Genomic DNA, 19,768 nt, shown 5'->3' with positions numbered 1-19,768 from the left:
TATGGGCCCCAGTTCTTGGCCTCAAAATTTTGTTCTTGGAGCAGCTAGGTTTCGCAGTGGATAGAGCACCTGCCCTGGAGTCAGGAGGACCTGAGTTCAAATCCAGCCTCAGACACATAACACTTACTAGCTGTGTGACCTTGGACAAGTCACTTAACCCCACTGCCTAGCCAAAAAAAAAAAAAAAAGAATAAAAAAATTTTGTTCTTTCACTTTAGGTAAAAGAGCCTGGAGGCAATGACTCGGAAGATCAGGAGAGCAAGCCACCAGGACGATGGGGAGTAGAATCCATGCTAGGGTTTGCAGCAAGTTGGTTGACCTTTGAGAACTCAAGGAACCCAGCCCAGCATCAACTACGACAAGGGCTCACCAAGCATTGATGCCACTTTGGAAAGTAAAGCGGGTGGGTCCAATGCTAGGAAAAGACTGCTTGAAGCCTGAGCCCTGAAAACGAATTGAGGTTAATTGCTTACATGGATCTGGGAAGCTAGTCACCTGTAACTAAAGTGGGGGGAGGTGTGGAGAGAGACGTCCCAGCTGGGGCAGGGGGGAGGCTTGAGACTATAGTAGGAGGATATTCCACCTCTCTTCGGAGGTACCTCTAGAGCTCACTTTGAAAGGGTGAGACCAGAGCAACTCACTACATGTAAAAATGAGAGCATTGGAATCAATGTGCTCCAGCGCCCCTTTCAGTTCTAAATCAATCACCCAATCATCTTGTCCAGTCCTGTCATTTTACAGAAGATGAAACTGAGTCTCAGGGAAGGAAGGAAGCTGCTTAACAGCACACAGCTGGTAAGTAGCATGCCTCCCAACGACTTCCCAGTGAAGGCTATTGTACTAGCCTTCTTCCCCTACAGGTGCGCTAAAGGATTTGCAGTCATGAGGAGTGACCCCCTCCTCCCCAAAAGGCCAAGCTGGGAAGCTGAGTCACTGCCGCCCGCCGGGCAGGCTCCGATCCCTCCAAAAGAGCAGCATTCTGAGGCAGGGATGTTTTCTCCCCACGTCTTTACTCGCTGACTGGAGTTCAACAGCCTCATTTTGAAAGCTCCATAAATTAATAGGTGGCATATATAAAGCTGCTCCACCAGGGACTAGAAAATTAACAAAATCAATCATGCTTTACTCCAAGCAAGCACAGAATTCAAATCCCTGAAGCTTTCAGGCCAGCTCCTCATCTTCCTGAGGACTCTCTGCAGGGAGCCTCCTGACATGCAAGTTGGGGAGTGGAAATGAAATCAGCTATAAATAAGGAGATCAAAAGTTCAGTTAAATATGTACAGCTGCACCCATCCCAGAAAACTTCAGCGATGGAGCCACGCAACTTGCTCTAAAAAAAAAAATTAACCTCGAAGGACTAAACAGCAACAGTTTTGAGGAGAGAGGGAAGGGAGGGAGGAAGGAAGGCAGAGAGACAGAGACAGATAGAGAGGCAGAGAGAACAGAGAGGGAGATGGAGACAGATGGACAGTGAAGAGAAAAGGAGGGAGAGAGAAAGACAGAGTCAGAGATACCGAGAGGCAAAGAGAGACAGAGACAGGAAAATGAAAAGAAAAAGGAAGGAGGAAATAAAGAAAAGAAGGAAAGAGGAAGGAAAGAAGGAAGAAGGTAGGAGGAAAGGAAGGAATGAAAGGGAAGAGGAGAAGGGAGGGAGGAAGCAAAAGGAAAGGGATGGAGGAAGGGAATGAAGAAAGTCCCAGTTCCACCACTTACCAGCTATGTGACCTTTGTCACGAGAGACAAAGGATATATTCAAAAACCAAGGTAACAGACAAAAGACATCCATAACAATTTTCAAACAAGAAAGTGTACTCACTACAAACTGCAAGGAACTATTATCCAACACTCAGAACAGGCTGCTTTGTGAGGCACTATGCTTCGTATTTGGGTATCACTTGCACACAAGCATCTCTTAGATCCGTCCACCTGAGCCCCGGTTTCTCGTCTGAGCTCTAGCCATACGTCACCAACTGAACCTCTTCAACTGGCTGTTCCACAGGCATCTCACACTCAATGGGTCCCAAACAGAATTCATTCTCTTCTTCCCTAAAGCCCCTTCTTACCCCAACTTCTGCTTCTGTCTATTAAAGCAGCCCTGCAGCCATCCATTCACCTAGATGTGTGACCTTCGAGTCATCCTTGACTCTTCCAGCCTGTGGCCAAACTCTTGTGAATTCTACCCCCACGACCCAGCTCACAACCATCCCTTTCTCTTCCCTCATGCGGCTAAGTGCCTGATCTAGGACACCATCCCCTTATCCAGCCTGACATTGCAATGTCCTCTTAATTGGATTCCCAGATTCCAGTCTCTCCCTCCTTATTTTAACCTCCCTATAGATGCTAAAATAATTTGTCTAAAGCACAAGTGTGACCATGTCATCAGATGCTAGCTGAAAAGCCCTCAGTGGATCCAAGACAAACACCCCTCCTGGCCATTTAAAGCCTTTCCAGACCCAGCTGTAGCAGCCCTTTTAGGCTTACAGAGCATCTCTTCCCTTCATGTAATCTATGTCTCATCCACACTGTCCTTCTTGCTATTCTCCCACCTCTGTGCCCTTGATAGAGGCAGTGTCCGTACCTTGAATGCCCTCCCTCCTCAACTCTGCCTCTTTGCCTCATTAGCTTCCTTCAGGGTTTCATCACCACCTCCTACTGGAAGCCTTTTCCCCAATCTCCCTATAGCATTGTCTCCTTTCTTAAATGATCATATATATTTTTATCTTTTTACGTGCTGCACCAACCCCCCTCAAATAGAACAAAAGTAAGTTCTTTGAGGCCAGAAATGGCTTTATTTCATCTTTGTATCTTTATCAACAATCATAACCCAGTTATTTTCATCTTTTTTTAATTGTAAATTCTGATTTTTATAAGGTGTGAAAATCAACCTAATTAATGGAACTCATCAACATCCCACAACAGGCAACTTAAAACCACCCCCACCTTCTCATCCCTTCAATGCCAAACAACTGTTCCTGATTAGCCTCCAAGCTCCCATTGGAATGGAAGTAAATTTCATTTAAGTCCCATTTACTAAACTGAAACCCTAGGAGGATATAATGCAATCTCCCCATAAAGCGGATCAGCCATTGTCAACAGCAAAGCAGGTGTGGTGCCTGCGTGGCTGGCTACGTGCTGCCCGTCTGTCCTGAGCATTGGCAACCTTCAGAGGTGACCTCTGTGTTACCTTGCTGTTTCTACTGTTAACAGTCATAATGTTATCTGTTAGCCCAATGCTTCTGAGCAAAACCCCAGGGCTACCACCATCAATCCCCTGTCTCCCCAGCAAGGCACTTTGGGGTTCCTTTCACCTCCCGGTCTGTGACTCCTCCCACATTCATTTCAGTAACCAGTCTTGTCACACCTTCCTTTGTGGCCATGTTTGTCCCCAAAGCAACCCAGCTCATTCTCTTCATCCTGTTTGGTCTTGGACCCCGCTCACTTGCTGCAGAGACTCTGTGAGATACTAGCTATTGCACTAACTTGGTGGGTTATTCATCCAACTGTACTCAGTAAGTTAAAACTCAACCCGGGCAACAAGGATTCTTCATCCATTGTGGTTTCACTGTGTGGATTGTTAGGTGGGTCCCTTTTACATGGCCTAGAATCCAACTGAGAAAGCCCTGTAGGGTGTCAGGGCTTAAGGGATCAATAAATTGTCATCTGCAAATGGGGAGCATAGTATGGTGAGTAATAAATATTGATTGATTGGTTGATTGATTGGATTGATTGATTGATTGATTGGATTTTGTCTGTCAATAAGGACCCTTCTTCCATTTGCCTTTTATAGTCATTCACTCCTCATGCTCTTGAGCATCTTCAGTAAGACTAGACTTCAATTAACTCAGTCTACAATTGAATTTTGATTCAATTTTACAGGAATTAGGATGGGGTTTGGCCCATCCACCATGTCTCACTGACTCTTGCAAGGGGACACTGGTTTACTGGCTTTGGCTAGTTAACAGTCTCTACCAGGCAAACAGGAAAAAACAAAAAGAGCAGTGTGGTGTAGTGGAAAGAGCCCTGGATTTTGAGTCAAAGGACCTGGGTTTGAATCCTAGCTCTGCCATCTATGAAGTGAGTTGACCTCAGCCAAATAACTTCACCTCTCTCGTTTTTAAAATGAGGTGATTGGTTTTCCAATAAAGGTTTCTTATCTGTTTTGGTTACTATGTCACACTATTATTTTATATCGAGTATACAATTCTCTTTGCTGTTCACATTTGTATACTGAAATGTTCATGATTGCTAATGTTTAAGTTTTGATAAAAAAGAAAATTTATATGAAAATATTTGGAGTTTATAGTGGAATGACAAGAGGTAACATAGAATAGTTAATAGAGTGTTGGCTCTGCAGTAGGGGAGGTATGGGTTCAAATCCTACCCCTGACACTTACTAGCTGTGATCTTTGAGGAAGAAACCCATCCTCTCTATGCCTCAGCTTTGCCATCTGAGTTAGTAGCAGGGAATCCTTACAGTGACAAAATTAAAACCCTTTATCTATTTGCAGTCAACTAAAATCCACAGATCTTTGTTATATCTTATCCCTTAGATAATTCATTATCTGAATCCAAATATAACAGGTCATTTTACAATGATCTTCATTCAGTTTTAGCTTACTGGAGCTGGCCCACTGTTCTAGCCTCATAAGATTTTCCTGGATCTTGATTTTGTTATAGAACCTATCTCTGTTTCTTGTCATCTATCATGGATTCTATGCCTTTATCCAAGCCATTGATTTAGAAACAGGGGAGAGCCCTGGAAAACATTGGGGACCTCCTCCTTCTAAGTGGATACCGATCCAAAAGGGATGTCTCTAATTTAATTTCTCGGGGCTGACCACTCACTAGCACAGTGCTAGGGACTGTAGAAAGCTCAATAATAACAGTGGACATGTTGGTTACCCACAGGTTTCCTCTTAATGACATCTAAATAGAATCATATTGGAGGGGCTCCCAGAAGAGCAAGACCACAGAGGTCAATCAGGCATTTGTCCTCTGCCCTGTAGCAATATCGCATTTCTGGCACTTTGGGGGAGAAGGGAGGGAGAAGCCATGCCCTTGTAATTGCTGTTTAAGGGTATACCGTATCAGTGGAATTTGTCCAGTTGGCTTAATGGACGTTATCCAACCCAAGTCTCACCTTTCCTTCTTAATAGGCTCCAGTTCCTACTTCCAGAGACTTACTTTCTGATTTGATTCACTGCTGGTATGATTGAGGAAGCTTCTAGAACAATCCCTACTAAATGCAATGTTCTGTGCTGGGGGGAGGAATATAAAAACCTCCAAGGCAGGCGAATAAGCGTCTCCCTCCAAGATGCCCAACAGCTCATTCCTTGCAAAGAAGCACAGTCATCGACACACGTACCTTGGACTTAGAGGGAGACCAATGAAATCAACCTTAGACCCACAGGATTACAGGTCCAGAGCTGGACAAGACTTCAGTGGCCATGCTGTTCAACCCTCTCATTTTAAAAATAATTCTGAACTTAACAAACACTAAATAAGACAGGTATTTCATATACATAGTACAACTGAAAAAGATATCATACGTGAAACTGCAAATCTCTTCTGTAGAGATGCCTTCTGTTTTTAAATATATAATCAGTTCGGCATGTAACTTCCAAAGCTCTTCTGCCTGTCTGTGATTCTTTCCAGTCTTTCATCTATCCAGGGGTGGAGAACCCGCGGCTTCGAGGCCACAGGCAGCCCTCTAGGTCCTCAAGAGCAGCCCTTTGACTGAATCCAAACTTCACAGAACAAATCCTGTTATTAAGGGGTATTACTAATACTATGGGTATTCTACTCTTCAGTGCATTTGAAAAATAATGTTTCAATCCCCCTCTTTTCTTTTCTTTTTCTTTTTTCTTTTTTTTTGCTATCCTATCCCTAGCCCCCATCTCCCTGCCATTGATACCAAACTGAATGAAAAAGGAAGAAAAACAAACCCTTTCTAACAAATATGCATAGCCAAGCAAAACAAATTGCCACACTGGCTATGTCCAAAAATGGATATCTCATTCTCATCTTGAGGCCATCACTTCCCTGCCAAGGGGTGAGTATCATGCCTCATCAGCCATCTCCCTTCTCCACCCATGGCTCAGTCCTACATTCCCACTGTCCTTTCACCGGCTGCCTTTGGCGGCCATTTTTTTGTGGAGTGGCTTTTATTGAATCAAGTAGGTTCTAAATAACTGATCCAATCAAAAAGTGCTATTACCCAACAAAGGTAATTTCCCCGCCCTCCACCCTGCCTAATTTACATTTACAAAGTTGTTATTGTATAGATTGTTTGCCTGGTTCTGCTCACATCCCTCTGCATCAGTTCCTGTAAGACTTCCCAAGTTTCTCTGAAACTATTCCTTTAGTCATGCATTATTCTATTACATTCCTCGACCACAATTTATTTAGTCATCACCCCAATGAATTGGGACGCCATTAGGTTTCAGTTGTTTTCGACTACAAAATAATATTTTCGTACATATTTCTGATCTCTCTGTGATACAGGGCTGCTCATGGCATCCCTGAGTTAAATGGCACACCCATGTCAGTGGCTCTGGGGACAGAGTCACAAATTCCTTTAGAGAATAGCTGGACCAGTTCACAGTTCCACCAACAGGGCATGAGTGTGCCTGTTTCCCCACAGCTCTTCCAAAAGACATCATTCTCCTTTTCTGCCAACTTTGCCAATCTGAAGGGTGTGAGGTGGAACCTAAGAGTGTGTTTAATTTGCATTTCTCTAATTATTAGTGATTTTGTATATCTTTACATGGTTGTGTATAGCTTGGATTTCTTCCTTTGAAAATTACCTTTGCAACGGTTTGTGTACTTAAAAATCTGAATCTGTTCCTTGCATGTACAAGGAACCTTTATTGGATATACAAGAAATTGTATATACAAGAAACCTTTATTGGAAAACAATCACCTCATTTTAAAGATGAGGAAGATGAGAGAGATGAAGTTATTTGGCTGAGGTCAACACACTTCATAGATGGCAGGGATAGGATTCAAATCCAGATCCTTTGACTCAAAATCCAGGGCTCTTTCCACTATACCACACTGCCCTTTTTTTTCCTGCTTGCCTGGCAGAGACAATTAACTAGCCAAAGCCGGCAAACCAGTGTCCCCTTGTAAGAGTTAATGGGACACAGTGGATGGAACACTGAACCTAGGGTCAGAATCTGAATTTTTTATGTGTACATATGTATATGTATACATATGCACACATATACATATATACATATATATGTGTAAATGCATGTATATCTCTCTGTATATTGTGTATATATCCCATTAGAATGTGAGTATATATACTTATACATAAATATATATTTACGTTACATATTGTATATATACACATATGCATCTATACGTGTGTGTATTGTATGCAAGTGTGTATACATTGTGTGTGTATCTCCCATTAGAATGTGAGGGTATCTATTTATACATAAATATATTTAAGTTATATATAAACATATACAAAATGTTAAATATATTTAAGTTATATACAATGTTATATATAATATATGTGTAAATGTATAGTATAAGTTATAATATAATATTTATATGCTATATAACTTCATATATTTATTTCTATGTGGAAAGATATTATATGTATTCATATGAATGTAACATATGGTATATAATACATATTTTCTATAACTTAAAAATATATTTATATTTTTGTTATATATACATTATTATGTACACATTCCTAGGAATATATCTTGTGTGTATATAGTTGTTTACATGCTGTCTCTCCCATTAAAATGGGAGCTCCTTGAGGCCAGGGGCTGTTTCTACCTTTATTTGTAGATACAAATAGTGCCATAGATATGGCACTCAGCCCTGTGCCTGACACATAGTAGGTGCTTAATAAATGTTTACTGATTGACTGAATGATTCCAGTTCTATCGATGATCCTATAATCAAAAGTTCAAGAGTCAGACAAAGAGGGCTTGGTGTATAGTAAGGCAACCAGGAGGACTTCATGGAGTCAATGAGACTTCATTGCAGGAAGAGAGGGTACATTTAGATGGTCAGTCAGAAACAGGGTGGGATACCCTGGTATAGCCCTAGAGGCAGGAAGGCCTGAGTTCAAATCCACTTACTAGCTGACATTTGACCCTGATCAAGTCACTTAACCTCTATCTGTCTTAGTTTCCTTATCTGTAAAATGGGGATAATAATAGCACTTACCCCTTGGGATGGCTGTGAGGGTAAAATGAGATAATATTTGGAAAGCACTTTGCAAACCTTAAAACACTGCCCAGCGTAAGCCAGTGTTATTACTCCAGGTAGGAGAAGGTCCATTGGTCGGTGGCCAAACGCCATCCCAACCATGACACCAGCTCTCAGGCTGAGACTTATAATTCACTTGGTGGTTGCCTAGAAACTTAGCTCCGCCCTCACACCCTCCCTTCATTTAATGTTAATAAATCATAACTTTGTTATTAGAGAAAACTCAGGCCCATTAAAAAGGAAGATTTAAGGCTATGCTGAAACCGCTCCTTAAAGAAAAACGAGAAACTTATGCCCGCCTCTATATTTCTTCCCAGAAATGAAAACATTTCTAAAGGTCTCCCTGACCACCGAGGGCTGAAGAATCTGTTTATCCCTCCTTCCTCCCAGAGGCTCAGTGACGGGGCTGGAGGAGGCCCCCAAACTTCCTGCACTTGGGGATCGGTACGTGAGGAACACGTTTTCTTGGCAATGAACGTGGGGGGAGCTTTTCAGATGTGTATATTTCAGCCGGGGCTGTTCTAAATAAACGGGGTCTCCGTAGGGGGAGCACCCAGCCAGGGAGGCTATTTCTGCCCAGCCACTATCGTTCTAATCTTTCACCGACCCAGTGTTTACAGGCACAGGCCTGGAACGTTGACTTACCCGTCCCAAAGCTTTCCTCCCCACAGAGGGACAGTTTGTTTGCATCCATCAGATTCCCAAAAAACTTCCAGCCCGTTGGAGTTTCATACAAAGTGATCTTTGTAGCGCTGGCCACCCTGCAGAGGCCAGGAAAATTGCATCACGGTGGGATGGCGAGAGGATTCATGGGAAGGAGGGAAAAGAGTCATGGTCCTTCTGGCCCAGGGACCCCCCGAGCATCTCACAGGAGCGGACCCACTTCTACGAGAGACCCTCTGGACAACAGTCTATACTATAGGCACTGATGGAAGGGGACAGTCAAGGAAAAATGAACTGTTATCTCAGAGCCTGGAGTTTTAGGAGACACAGAAATGATTCTGTGCATTTACTAGGTGCGTGACCAGTTTTCTTACACCTTACTTCTCCTCCGGGGACACTGGCCTCCGGGCTGTCCCACAAACCAGACCTCCATCTCTTGGCTCTGGCCATTCTCCCTGGCCTCAAACCTCCAACGCTCTCCTTCCTCAGCTCCTCCTACTGACCTCCAGGCTTCCTCTAAGTCCCAATTAAAGTCCCACTTTCTACAGGAAGGTTTCCCCAACCCCTCTTCATTCCAGTGCTTTCCCTCTGTTCATTATTTCCTTGCTTTGTATATATTTGTTTACATGCCATCTCCCCCATTAGATTGTAAGTTCTTTGAGGGCAGGGACTGTCTTATGCCTCTTTTTCTATCTCCAGGGCTTAGCACAATGCCTGGCACATAGTAGGTGCTTAATAAATGTTTATTGATTGGTTGATTGACCCTAGGCAATAAACTTAACCTCTGTCCGCCTCAGTTTCCTCACGTGATAATAGCACCTATCTCCCAGGGTTGTTGAGATGATATATATAAAGTACTTTGTAAACCAAAGAGCTAGGTGAACGTAAGATATTACATACCCATTTATGTAAATGTGATCTTTCCGTTTGCTTCAAATGAAAATTTTTGGAAATGCTCTAAAGGCAGTGGGGCTTCAAACATAGTAGGTCCCCATTACAAGCTGATTAAACTGAGTGGGGACACTAAATCAAACATGAGAAAATGGTAGTCCCTATCTGCTCAGAACACCCTTTCCTCATCGGTAAGGGGAGGAGGGAGAGCGTTGCAGGTATGGGGGGGCAGGTGGTGCAAAGGCTGGGAGACAGGGCATCACGTGGGAGGAACAGCCTGGAGACAAGTGTTGCCGGCTCTTACAGTACATGGAGGGTTAACGTGGAGCCAACTGGAAAGGTGGGAAAAGGCTATAAAATCCAAACAGAGGATTTTGTGTGCGATCCTGGAGGTAAGGGGGCGTCACTGGAGTTTCTTGGGTCACGGCTAAGCAGTCCTTCCTGCTCTGGGTGAAAGGAAGTTGGCAGAATTGTTTTCTGGGTTCAGTGTGAGGATGATGGGAATGCTGGACCTTGGCTTTCTCCAGGGTGCTTCACTTCCCCTCCCTACATACCCAATGCCCTTCTTGAGGGAAGAGAGGACAATGTGTGGGGCCTGGGGGGAGGCTCACGAATGAGCAGCAGAGACAGCAGGTGAACGAAGCCACTCACCGGTCCAAAGCCCCACTGGTGGGCATGCTGCGGGCGAAGCCACGAACCCCGGTCTGCTGGAAGTAAGGAATGCTGAAGATGTTGGCAGCAATGGCGGCCACAGAGTCTGAAGGGTTAACGAAGAATCCGTGTTTTCCCAGAATCATGTTTCGATCCTTTGGGAGAAAGGGCATCAAAAGGAAGACATTTTCATCAAACTGCTATGAAAGTTGAAAGACGGGGGTGGAGAGGGACGGGCTCAGCAAAAATAATTTTTTGCAATAAAATCCTAAAATGAAAAATGGATAAATTCCTTCTCCTTTGGACGTCCGCTTTTCACTGGGTTTTTATAGCACCCATCGTGCCAACCCTTCCCTCAATGGTGTAGAGTTCAGAAAATGTTTTCAATTAAAATGCAGGCACAACCTCAGCTCGAGCTAAATGCTCTCTTCTCTCCTCGGCCTCTAGGGACCGGCTGGCCTTTGACCTCAAAGACCTTTTCCCCTCTGAGAAACCAGAAGAAATATAACCGCAATGATAAAGGGAATGCTAGCTGTTTACACAGTTTAATGGGCCCTCAAGCCATCCTTTCTGGGAGGAAGGCAGATTTCTTTAAACAGGAGATCTCTGTTTGCAGAAGGCTCTGACCCCAATCCAATATGCAGAGGGACTAAGACCTCAGGACAAAGCATTCCCAAGGGATTATCCAGAGGCACAGAGTATTGGACTTGGAGTCAGGAAGATCTGAGTTCAAATCCAGCCTCAGATACTTACTAACTGGGTGACTTTGGGCAAGTCGCTCAACCTCTGCCTCAGTTTCCTCACCTGTAAAATGGCAATAATCATATCACTATGTCATAAGGTCATTATGAGAATCAAGTGGAGATAAGATTTGCAAAGTGCCCAGCACATAGTAAGTGCTATATAAATGTTAGTTATCATTATTATTATTATTATGACAATTATCATATGTGTCTTAGAGAGACACAATGCATATAGCAACCTTATGAAAAGATCACTGCCTCTGTCTCTACCTATGACTGCGTGCAACTCACTCTCACTCTCTTTGAGCCTCAGTTTCCTCTTCTGTAAGATGAAGGTGTTGGATCAGATGGCCTGTAACGCCCCCTCCAGCTCTAAAGCTATGATCTAATAAATTTCCCAGTTCGCTGGGAACCTTATGGACTTCCAAGAAGGTTGGCAAGAAGAGAATTTTTTAAAAAGAAATAACTCATTTTAAGAAACGTCTGATTTGTGAGGAATATTATCAGGAGGCAAGTCTGAGTTCTGCTGACCATGGCGATGAGTGTCTATCGTGGAAAGAACAGCCCAGCCAAGTTTGGAGTAACTCACCATTAGGAGACTGGCAACCAGGCTATTAATCTGGGAGGCCAGAGAGCTTCATGAAGGCTCTCTCATAAGGTCCAGAAGGGCCACCGGCTCCATTAATGGAAGGAATTCCCACAGGATCGTTAGGTCATAGATTGAGAGGGAAGGGAGTCATTCATCCTGATGAAATGATAGATCCTTGACTCATGTAAGACTGAGTCTTACTGAGGCAAAGGAAATAGCAGTGACCTCCAAACCTCCTGATCTCTTCTAGCCCAGCCCCCACAGTTAGGACGGAGGGCAGAAATCCTTGTGGAGAGGGGGCCCACCTTTCTCATCAACACCAACAACAACTGCTGAACAACTATGACCAACAAACAGTCAGACGAGCACAAGAACTCTGGGAGGCAGGATCTCCCACACTCCCAGTCCTGCCTCCAGCCCAGCCCTCATAGCCACCATCCACCAAAGTAACTCCTGGACAGAAGGGTCCAGGAAACTTCAATAACCCTCGACCAACTGCCACACACAGGAGGGGTAGGCCAGCCAAGCTGAAGCAGCAGGGAGAGAAGAGGACAGCATGTACCAGGCAAGTCTAATCACCATCCGCACCTTGACCGCCATCTTCCCTCAGACCCAGATAGAGACAGCCCAGGACCCTGAACCCAAGAGCATTAGGAGTAACGTTGCTTCCAGACCAATGTTGGCAGCCATGATCTTGGGAAGCAGCCCCTGTGGAGGTGCCACCTGCAGAGGCTAAAGCCATAGCTACTGAAGACCCAGAAAGTCTGGTCGTTGAGTCTTCGGCACTGCCCAATGTTCAACATCAGAAACTGATCATACTGGATGAGTGGAAAAAACATGAAAAAAGAGGCATTATGACCGTCTGCTCTACTCCTGAACCCTAAGGACCATGAGCCCTTTCCCTCTGACCTACACCTGAAACCTTCCATATGTGGCTTCTCCCTCCGTGAGAATGCACGTGAGCTACCTGAGAGCAGGAACTGACTGACTTATCTTTGCATCCTCAGGACTGAGCCCACTGCTTTTTACATAGCAAGTGCTTTAAAAATGCTCGCTTTATTTATTCTTTAAAGATAAGCTAATTTTCATATTCACTCATGGAACTGGTGGAGAGGGGGAGAGGAGCATGATGTATTGGAAAGGATGCTGGATTTAAAGTCAAAAGCCCTGGCTTCCAAACTGTACTCTGGCCACTCTCTGGGCAACCTCCAGCTGGTCATTTAACCTTTTCGGGGGTTTAGTTTCCTTGTGTGCGAAATGAGGGCGCTGGACTCCATGGTTCTAAAGGTCCCTTCAGGTTCTAATCTATGACCCTCTGACCTCTCTGGGCATCAGTTTCCTGTTCTGTAGAATGTCCTTTACGTCCAGATCTTAAAACATCTTGCTCAGCAATGAGTTTTAAGGAAAAAACAAGGATCAGTAACTCATCTGGGTATCAGACAAACTGGAAAATTAAGGATAAATTCTTCAGCTAAATTAATAACAAGTGAAAGTCTATATTAAAAATTTACAATGTTGCTATCCACCTCCAGAAAAAGAACTGATGGAGTCTGAATGCCGATGGAAGCATACTATTTTTTACTTTCTTTATTTTTCTTGGGGTTTTTTTTGGAGGGGGAAGAGGGTGCTCTGTTTTCTTTCAAAACATGACCAATATGGAAATATGTTTTGCATGGCTGCATGTGCATAATCTATATCAAATTGCTTGCCTTCTCAAGAAGTAGGGAAGGGAGAGAGAGAATTTGGAACTCAAAATTTTAAAAAAAAATGTTAAAAATTATTTTTATATGTAATTGGAAAAAAATAAAAGCATAATTAAAAAAAAAACCTTACAATGTGCCGCATACTGTGCTAAGCACTAAAGATAAAAACACAAAAGGGACAGCCCCTGCCTTCAAGGAGCTTACACTCTAATAAGAGAAGAGAGAACTTAGGGGGAAGCTCCCTTTGGAAGAAGGTAGGGCTGCCTAGGTACTGGGTGGTGGGTGATCACACGGCCATGCAGGGGTGTGGCATGGTAATGATTTAAATTGTGTGCACATTAAGGATTTGAATTCTATTAAATGGATTGCTTTTTGAGACTTCTTTGGGGTTCAAACAGCACCAGAGTTCAAATCCTAGCTCCCTACATGACTGGGGCAAGCCTGATCCCCTCTGAGTCTGTAAAATGAGTGGGTGCACATGGTGATCTCTCTAGAATCTAGAGATGATGTGAACTTTCTGGCACTCAACCCACTGAGCTCTCATCACTCTAGGAGTCAGGGTTTCTTGTTTATAAAATTGGCTGGGAAGAAAAATACATTTTTATTTCCACAGAATTGGATTTCTTTGTGATCCTCTGTTTTTTATTTCATGCATTTACAACCATGATTCTAAAAAGGGGTCCAGAGGCTTCCCCAGACTGACAAAGGGGCCCATGACACCTGCTCTAGGGCAAGTCTGTTGTCACAGTCATCCTGATACAAAGTCCAGAGGCAAAGGCCAAAAGGAATGATGAATAAACCCATTGCCTCTACTAGCTGGACCTTAGGTTTTTGATGGAGTGAATGCTTTATGACCTCCTCTGTCATAAAGCAGTGGGCAGTCCTTCTCCAAAGGCAGATGGCAATCCCTCTCCGTCTCCCTCTCCCTCAGTAAACAGTCTTGGTGACTTGGTTACTCTGCAGCAGCCAATATTCTAGGGATGAAGCCCCGTGCCCTTGGCTGGCCAGGCTGGTCCTTGGCCAGCAGGTATTCTCCTGTGAGGCTCCTATTCAAAGACCCCTACGTGGGTAGGACCTTCCAGGGATTATAGCCATCTCCTTGACGGAAGAGTCTTGCTAGATAATTTCTGTCTTTGTAAACCCACTGCCTCACACGGTGCCTGGCACACAGTTAGTCAACAAACCTTTATTAAGCTCCTACTATGTGGCAGGTGAGAGAAATTATTTTCTATTCTATCAATTAGGATCCAGGCATTTTATTTCCTCATTCAGGGACCAGGCCCTGTAGGTCAAGGCTGATAGATGAGATTGCCCAAATCCTCTGGGAACATGCTCCTCCACCTTGGGGAAGGACCTCAACAGAATCTAATCTAGGTGAATCTCAGCCCCAAAGTAATGAGCTATGCCCTTGCACCTGCCATTGAAGTTCTTGGTAACCCAGCTCATGAAGGAGAAAACTAACAGGAGAGATCTGGGTAGAGATGGATTCCTTTGTCCTGGTTGAGTCTCATGATCAAGTCACATTCTCAGCAGGAGGAGCTGAAGACTTTTCGTCCACTTCCTCATTAATATGCTCACCCCCACCCCCCATTAATTGTTCAGTCAGGGTTGATTTTCATCTGTCAGGGTGCCCCCTTTTCTAAAAGTATATTAAGGCAGTAGTGTCTCTATTAGGGGTCTTTGGTTATCAAGAGGAACCGCTGACCACCAATTTATTGATTATCAGCTAGCCTAATTAATAAATTGATTATTAATTACCCAGAAACTCTGTCCCTCAGGTTTTGTATACACCTCATTGTAGCTGCTCAAGAAATGCTTGTTGAATTCAATTCAAGAATTCAAGATTGGAAAAAAGGGTCCAAAGTCACCACCAGACAGTAATGAGGAATGAGACGAGAGTGGAAATTCTCTTTGATACAAACTTGAGATTTCATGGGCATAGAGCCCTCCTGGATGAGGAAACTCCCTCCACCAAGGCAGATCAACACCTGCTCGGCCATCTTTAATCTTTAGACAATTGCCTGGGACACTGAGATAGGAAGTGACTTGCCCAGAGTCACAACTCCAGTATGAGTCAGAGGCAGGATTTGAACCTGGGACTTCCTGGCTCCAAAGACTTCTCTTCATCCACTACACCAGGCTGGCTCAGAGCCCATCTCTTCCAGAGTCTGGCACAGGTAGGACTGTCCTCAGGCATCTCTTCCAGCTCTGACATGCAAGGTCACAAAGCCAGGAGGGCTAGGAAGTGTCAGGGGTAGGATTTGAACCCAGGCCTTCCTAACTTCAAGAACAGTGCTCTATCCATGACAAGATAAAACCCAAATCCATGGCACCTAACACAGTTCCTGGCTCATAGGAGGTCATTTGATAAATGCTGGTTGAACAGAATTGAATTGAATTGAATTAACTCACCCCATCTCCATCAAAGGCAGCACCAAAGTCATGCTCTCCGCTCTTCATGGTCTCCACCAGATCAGAGGCATAGGTCAAGTTTGGGTCAGGGTGGTGTCCTCCAAAGTCCTCCAGAGGGACACAGTTGACGGCTGAATTTGCCGGGGCACCAAGCTCTTCACAGAGGATCTTTTTAACATACGGCCCCACGACTAAACAGGGCAAGAAAGGAAAATAGGCCAGACATGAAAATTAACAGCTTTAAATGAAATTCACTCATTCGTTTTCTTTTCTTTTTTGATTTTTTTCGTTTGGTGAGGCAACGGGGTAAAGTGACTTACCCAGGGTCACACAGCTAGTTAAGTGTCAAGTGTGTGAGGTCAGATTTGAACTCAGGTCTTCCTAATCCAGGGCTGGTGCTCTGTCCAATTTTCTTTTCTTTAATTTTCTTTATTTTATTTTTAACTTATGGAGTAAAATAAGCATTTCCATAATACAGTATAATAAAAAAACGATTGCACATGAAACTGCAAATCTATTATGTACAACTTGCTATTCTTTTTAAATATGTAATAAAGTTACCATGTAAATTTCTTTTTTTCCTCCTTTTTTCCCTCCCCCCCTGGAGATGGCTACCATTAGACACAGATATCTATAGATATATGTAAAAACATTCTATACATACTTCTATTTATCAGTGCTGGCATCTTCCTTCATAGGTCCTTCGTAGTTAATTTGGTTAGAAATAATAGTCAAAATGACTTATTCACTCAAAGTTGTTCTTAAAACAACATTGCCCTTACTGTATACAATGTTCTTTTGTTTCTGCTCATTTCACTCTTCATTATTTCATGCAAGTCTTTCCATGTTTTTCTAAAATCATCGACTCACCATTTCTTACAGCGCTCGGTCATTTTCAACAAACATTCACTCATCATCTGTTATGTGCATAGCTCCTGCTGCCTTCCCCTCCAAGGTTTTGCTTCATTTGCTCTGTGTAGGTCTCCTAAATGCCTAGATTTGTATGTGTGTGTATCTCTCCTAGCAGAATATATGCTCCTTGAAGGTAGGGACTGTTTACTTTTGTCGTTGTATTCTTAGCACCTAGCGGTATGGCACATAGTAGGCACTTAATAAATGCTCATTGACTGGCTGATTGTTTGATCAGAGCTAACAGGAGCAGGAAGAAGTTTTATACTCTAATCCTATCTAGAGAAGCTTCCAATACAGTTGGGAGGAAAAAAGAAATGTGTACATGGAATATTAATTAACAAAACGAAGACAACAAATTCCTTTCAATCCAATAAACCTTTGTCAAGGACCTACTACGTGCCAGACACCTTGCTAAGTGATGGGGATACATGAAAGGAAGCTTTCTGAGGGCAGGGACTCTTTGCCTTGGGATCGATCCTCAGTGGCTAGCATAGTGTCCGGCACATAGTAGGTGTGAAATAAATGCTTGTTGACTTGATTTGTTCACAAAGGATTTGAATGAGGAGTTTTCAAAGAAACAAATCCAACAATCGCATGGAAAAATGCCCAAATCACTAATAATTAGAGAAACGCAAATGATGTCAACTCAGAAGTGCCATCTCCTAGCCATCCATAAGGGGGGCCAGGGGGACCAAAAAGGAAAGTGATGATTATTGGAGAAGCTGGCAGGAAACAGGCACATTCGTGTGATCTTGATAATCACTCGAATTGGTCTAGTCTGGGGGAGGGGAACCTGCAGTCATTCTAGGAAGAAATTTAGACTGTGCTGAAAAAGTCACTAAACTGTGAATGCCCCTTCACCCAGCGACACCACCAATAGGCCTCCACCCAATGAGATCAAAGAAAGAGGAAAAGAACCTTACATACAAAAAATATTTATTTAGTAGCTCTACCTACAGCAACAAAAACCTAGAAACTAAAATAAGAACAGAGGAAAGGCCAGAACAACTGTGAAAGTCCTATGTGGAATTTATCATACATATTCAAAGGAAAACAAGCTGAGTATAATAATAATAATAATAGCTAACATTTATATAGTGGTCATGATGTGCCAAGCACTGTGCTAAGCTTTACAGTTACAATATCATATGATGCCCACAACAATCCTGGGAGGTAGATGCTATTATTATCGCCATTTACAGATAAGGAAACCGAGGCAGACAGGGTGAGTAACTTGCCCAGATCACACAGCTACTAAATGTGTGAGGCCAGATTTGAACTCAGGTCTTCCTAACTCCACATCCAGTGTAAAATGATTGGCAAGTATATAGAGGTTATACAATGATGTTGCCTTGGAGACTAAGCCTTGTCTGGAGTCAATAGCTATGGTTTGATGCCCTAATGCATTTTCCTGATCCTGCCCTGAGCGGATCACCTTGGCTTTCAAACCACTGATGCCTCCTTTCCTGCCTCGCCCCGGGATTTGGTGATTCATTTGACAGATGAATTCCCCGCTCCATTCTTTGGACTTCATGGCTGCTTGCTCATTTGCTTCCTGGCCCCTGTTATTTAACAACTATTCACTGGCACCAGTCCCTTCTCCAAAGCCCTCTGAGGGCTCATAGGACAGGGCAGAAGCTTTTCTGCCTGAGACCATCTCCTTAGCCAGACCCCAGCACCCTGAATGGCAGACGCGCGCAGCAATCACTCAGTAAGTACTACTTGATGGTATGACCCTGGGGCACAGCTTTCTGAATGGCCCCCAGTGGAAGCAAGCTGACATCTTAGAGGGTAGATCTGATTTTGGACACAACTGAAAGGGCTTTGGAGTCAAGTCTGGCAAATAAAATATGGGATCAAGCTGGGGAAGTACAGTTTGGGTCAAAAACAAAGGAATACTGCCAGGTGATGACTGACTTTCTTGTGTGAGTCACTGAAAAGGAGCTCCTTAAATGACTAAAGTGAGGCTAGAAGCACCGGGATGAATGGGGAGGGTCTCCAAAGGGGCTCCTGGCAAGGGCACCAGTCATGTGAGCAGGGAGGTCCTGGGATGTTGGGCTTAAAAGGCAGCCTCCTTCCATTTAGTCACATGGGTTAGGAGGAGTCAGTTGTGAGGGAAGTGGCCAGAAAGCTGATTTAAGCCTGAGGGCAGGAAAGATTCCTAATCATAAGAGCTGTTCCAAAGTGGAATGGGCTACCTGCCTGAACAGGTGGCAGGTTCACCAAGCACAGTGTCCCCCCACTCATCAGAACTCAAGCCTCAGGCTCCCCAGTAGCAGGAGGATTCCTTGAGTTTGAGTTCTGAACTGCAGTGGGCTAAACCAAGTTCTGTATCAATATGGTGAGTTCTCAGAAAGAGAAGGCCGTCAGGGTACCTTAGGAGGTTCAAGCCAGCTCAGGCTGAAAATGGAGCAGGACAGGCTGCCATAGTGTTCAGAGGTGGAATCAGAACTATGAATAGAACCTGAGCATCCAATCTGCAGGAGACAGGGGGAGAAAAGAGGTATGGGGTTCCTGCCTACCAGAGGTCTTCAAGTACAGGCTAGATGACCACTTGTTGGGGATGTCTGGGAATTCTTGTCCTAATTGGAGTTGGTCTCACTGATATTAAAGTCCCATTGACTAAGATTTCAATCAATCATTCAAAAAGTATTTTCTAAATGCTTATTTTTTGCCAGGAACATTTCTGGAAGTTATCCATACTATTCACTTGTAAAATAAAAGCTAGCATTTATATAGTGCTCTGAGGTTTGCAAAGAACTTTACAGATAGCATCTCATTTTATCTTCACAGTAAAGACTATTTGTGATGAATATGTCTAGGCTCTAGGAGAGACAGCAAGGCATAGTAGAGAGAGAATAGGCCTCAAAGCCAGGAAGACTTGGGTTTCAGTCCTGTTTCTGACACATACTGGCGCTCTGTGTGTGTGTGTGTGTGTGTGTGTGTGTGTGTGTGTGTGTGTGTGT

The 19,768-nt window shown here is 43.7% G+C and overlaps 1 protein-coding gene across 1 annotated transcript in view; it reads right to left on the bottom strand.

Annotated features, from left to right (window-relative positions):
* Positions 1-19,768, bottom strand: part of PGM1 (phosphoglucomutase 1) — a 76,776-nt gene that overhangs the window by 10,997 nt on the left and 46,011 nt on the right. Inside the window, exons 5-7 of the mRNA XM_027852733.1 lie at positions 15,891-16,081; positions 10,444-10,598; positions 8,884-8,999 (exon numbers count right to left, since the gene is read on the bottom strand). Of these exons, the coding sequence (XP_027708534.1) occupies positions 8,884-8,999; positions 10,444-10,598; positions 15,891-16,081 (462 nt within the window). The remainder of the gene's footprint in view (positions 1-8,883; positions 9,000-10,443; positions 10,599-15,890; positions 16,082-19,768) is intronic.

The sequence above is a fragment of the Vombatus ursinus genome, unplaced genomic scaffold, assembly GCF_900497805.2.
Source record: "Vombatus ursinus unplaced genomic scaffold, bare-nosed wombat genome assembly UNPS02009824.1, whole genome shotgun sequence".
In the NCBI taxonomy this organism is placed as follows: Eukaryota; Metazoa; Chordata; class Mammalia; order Diprotodontia; family Vombatidae; genus Vombatus; species Vombatus ursinus.
Note: the sequence above shows the minus strand (reverse complement) of the source record. Positions and strands in the feature narration are given on the sequence as shown.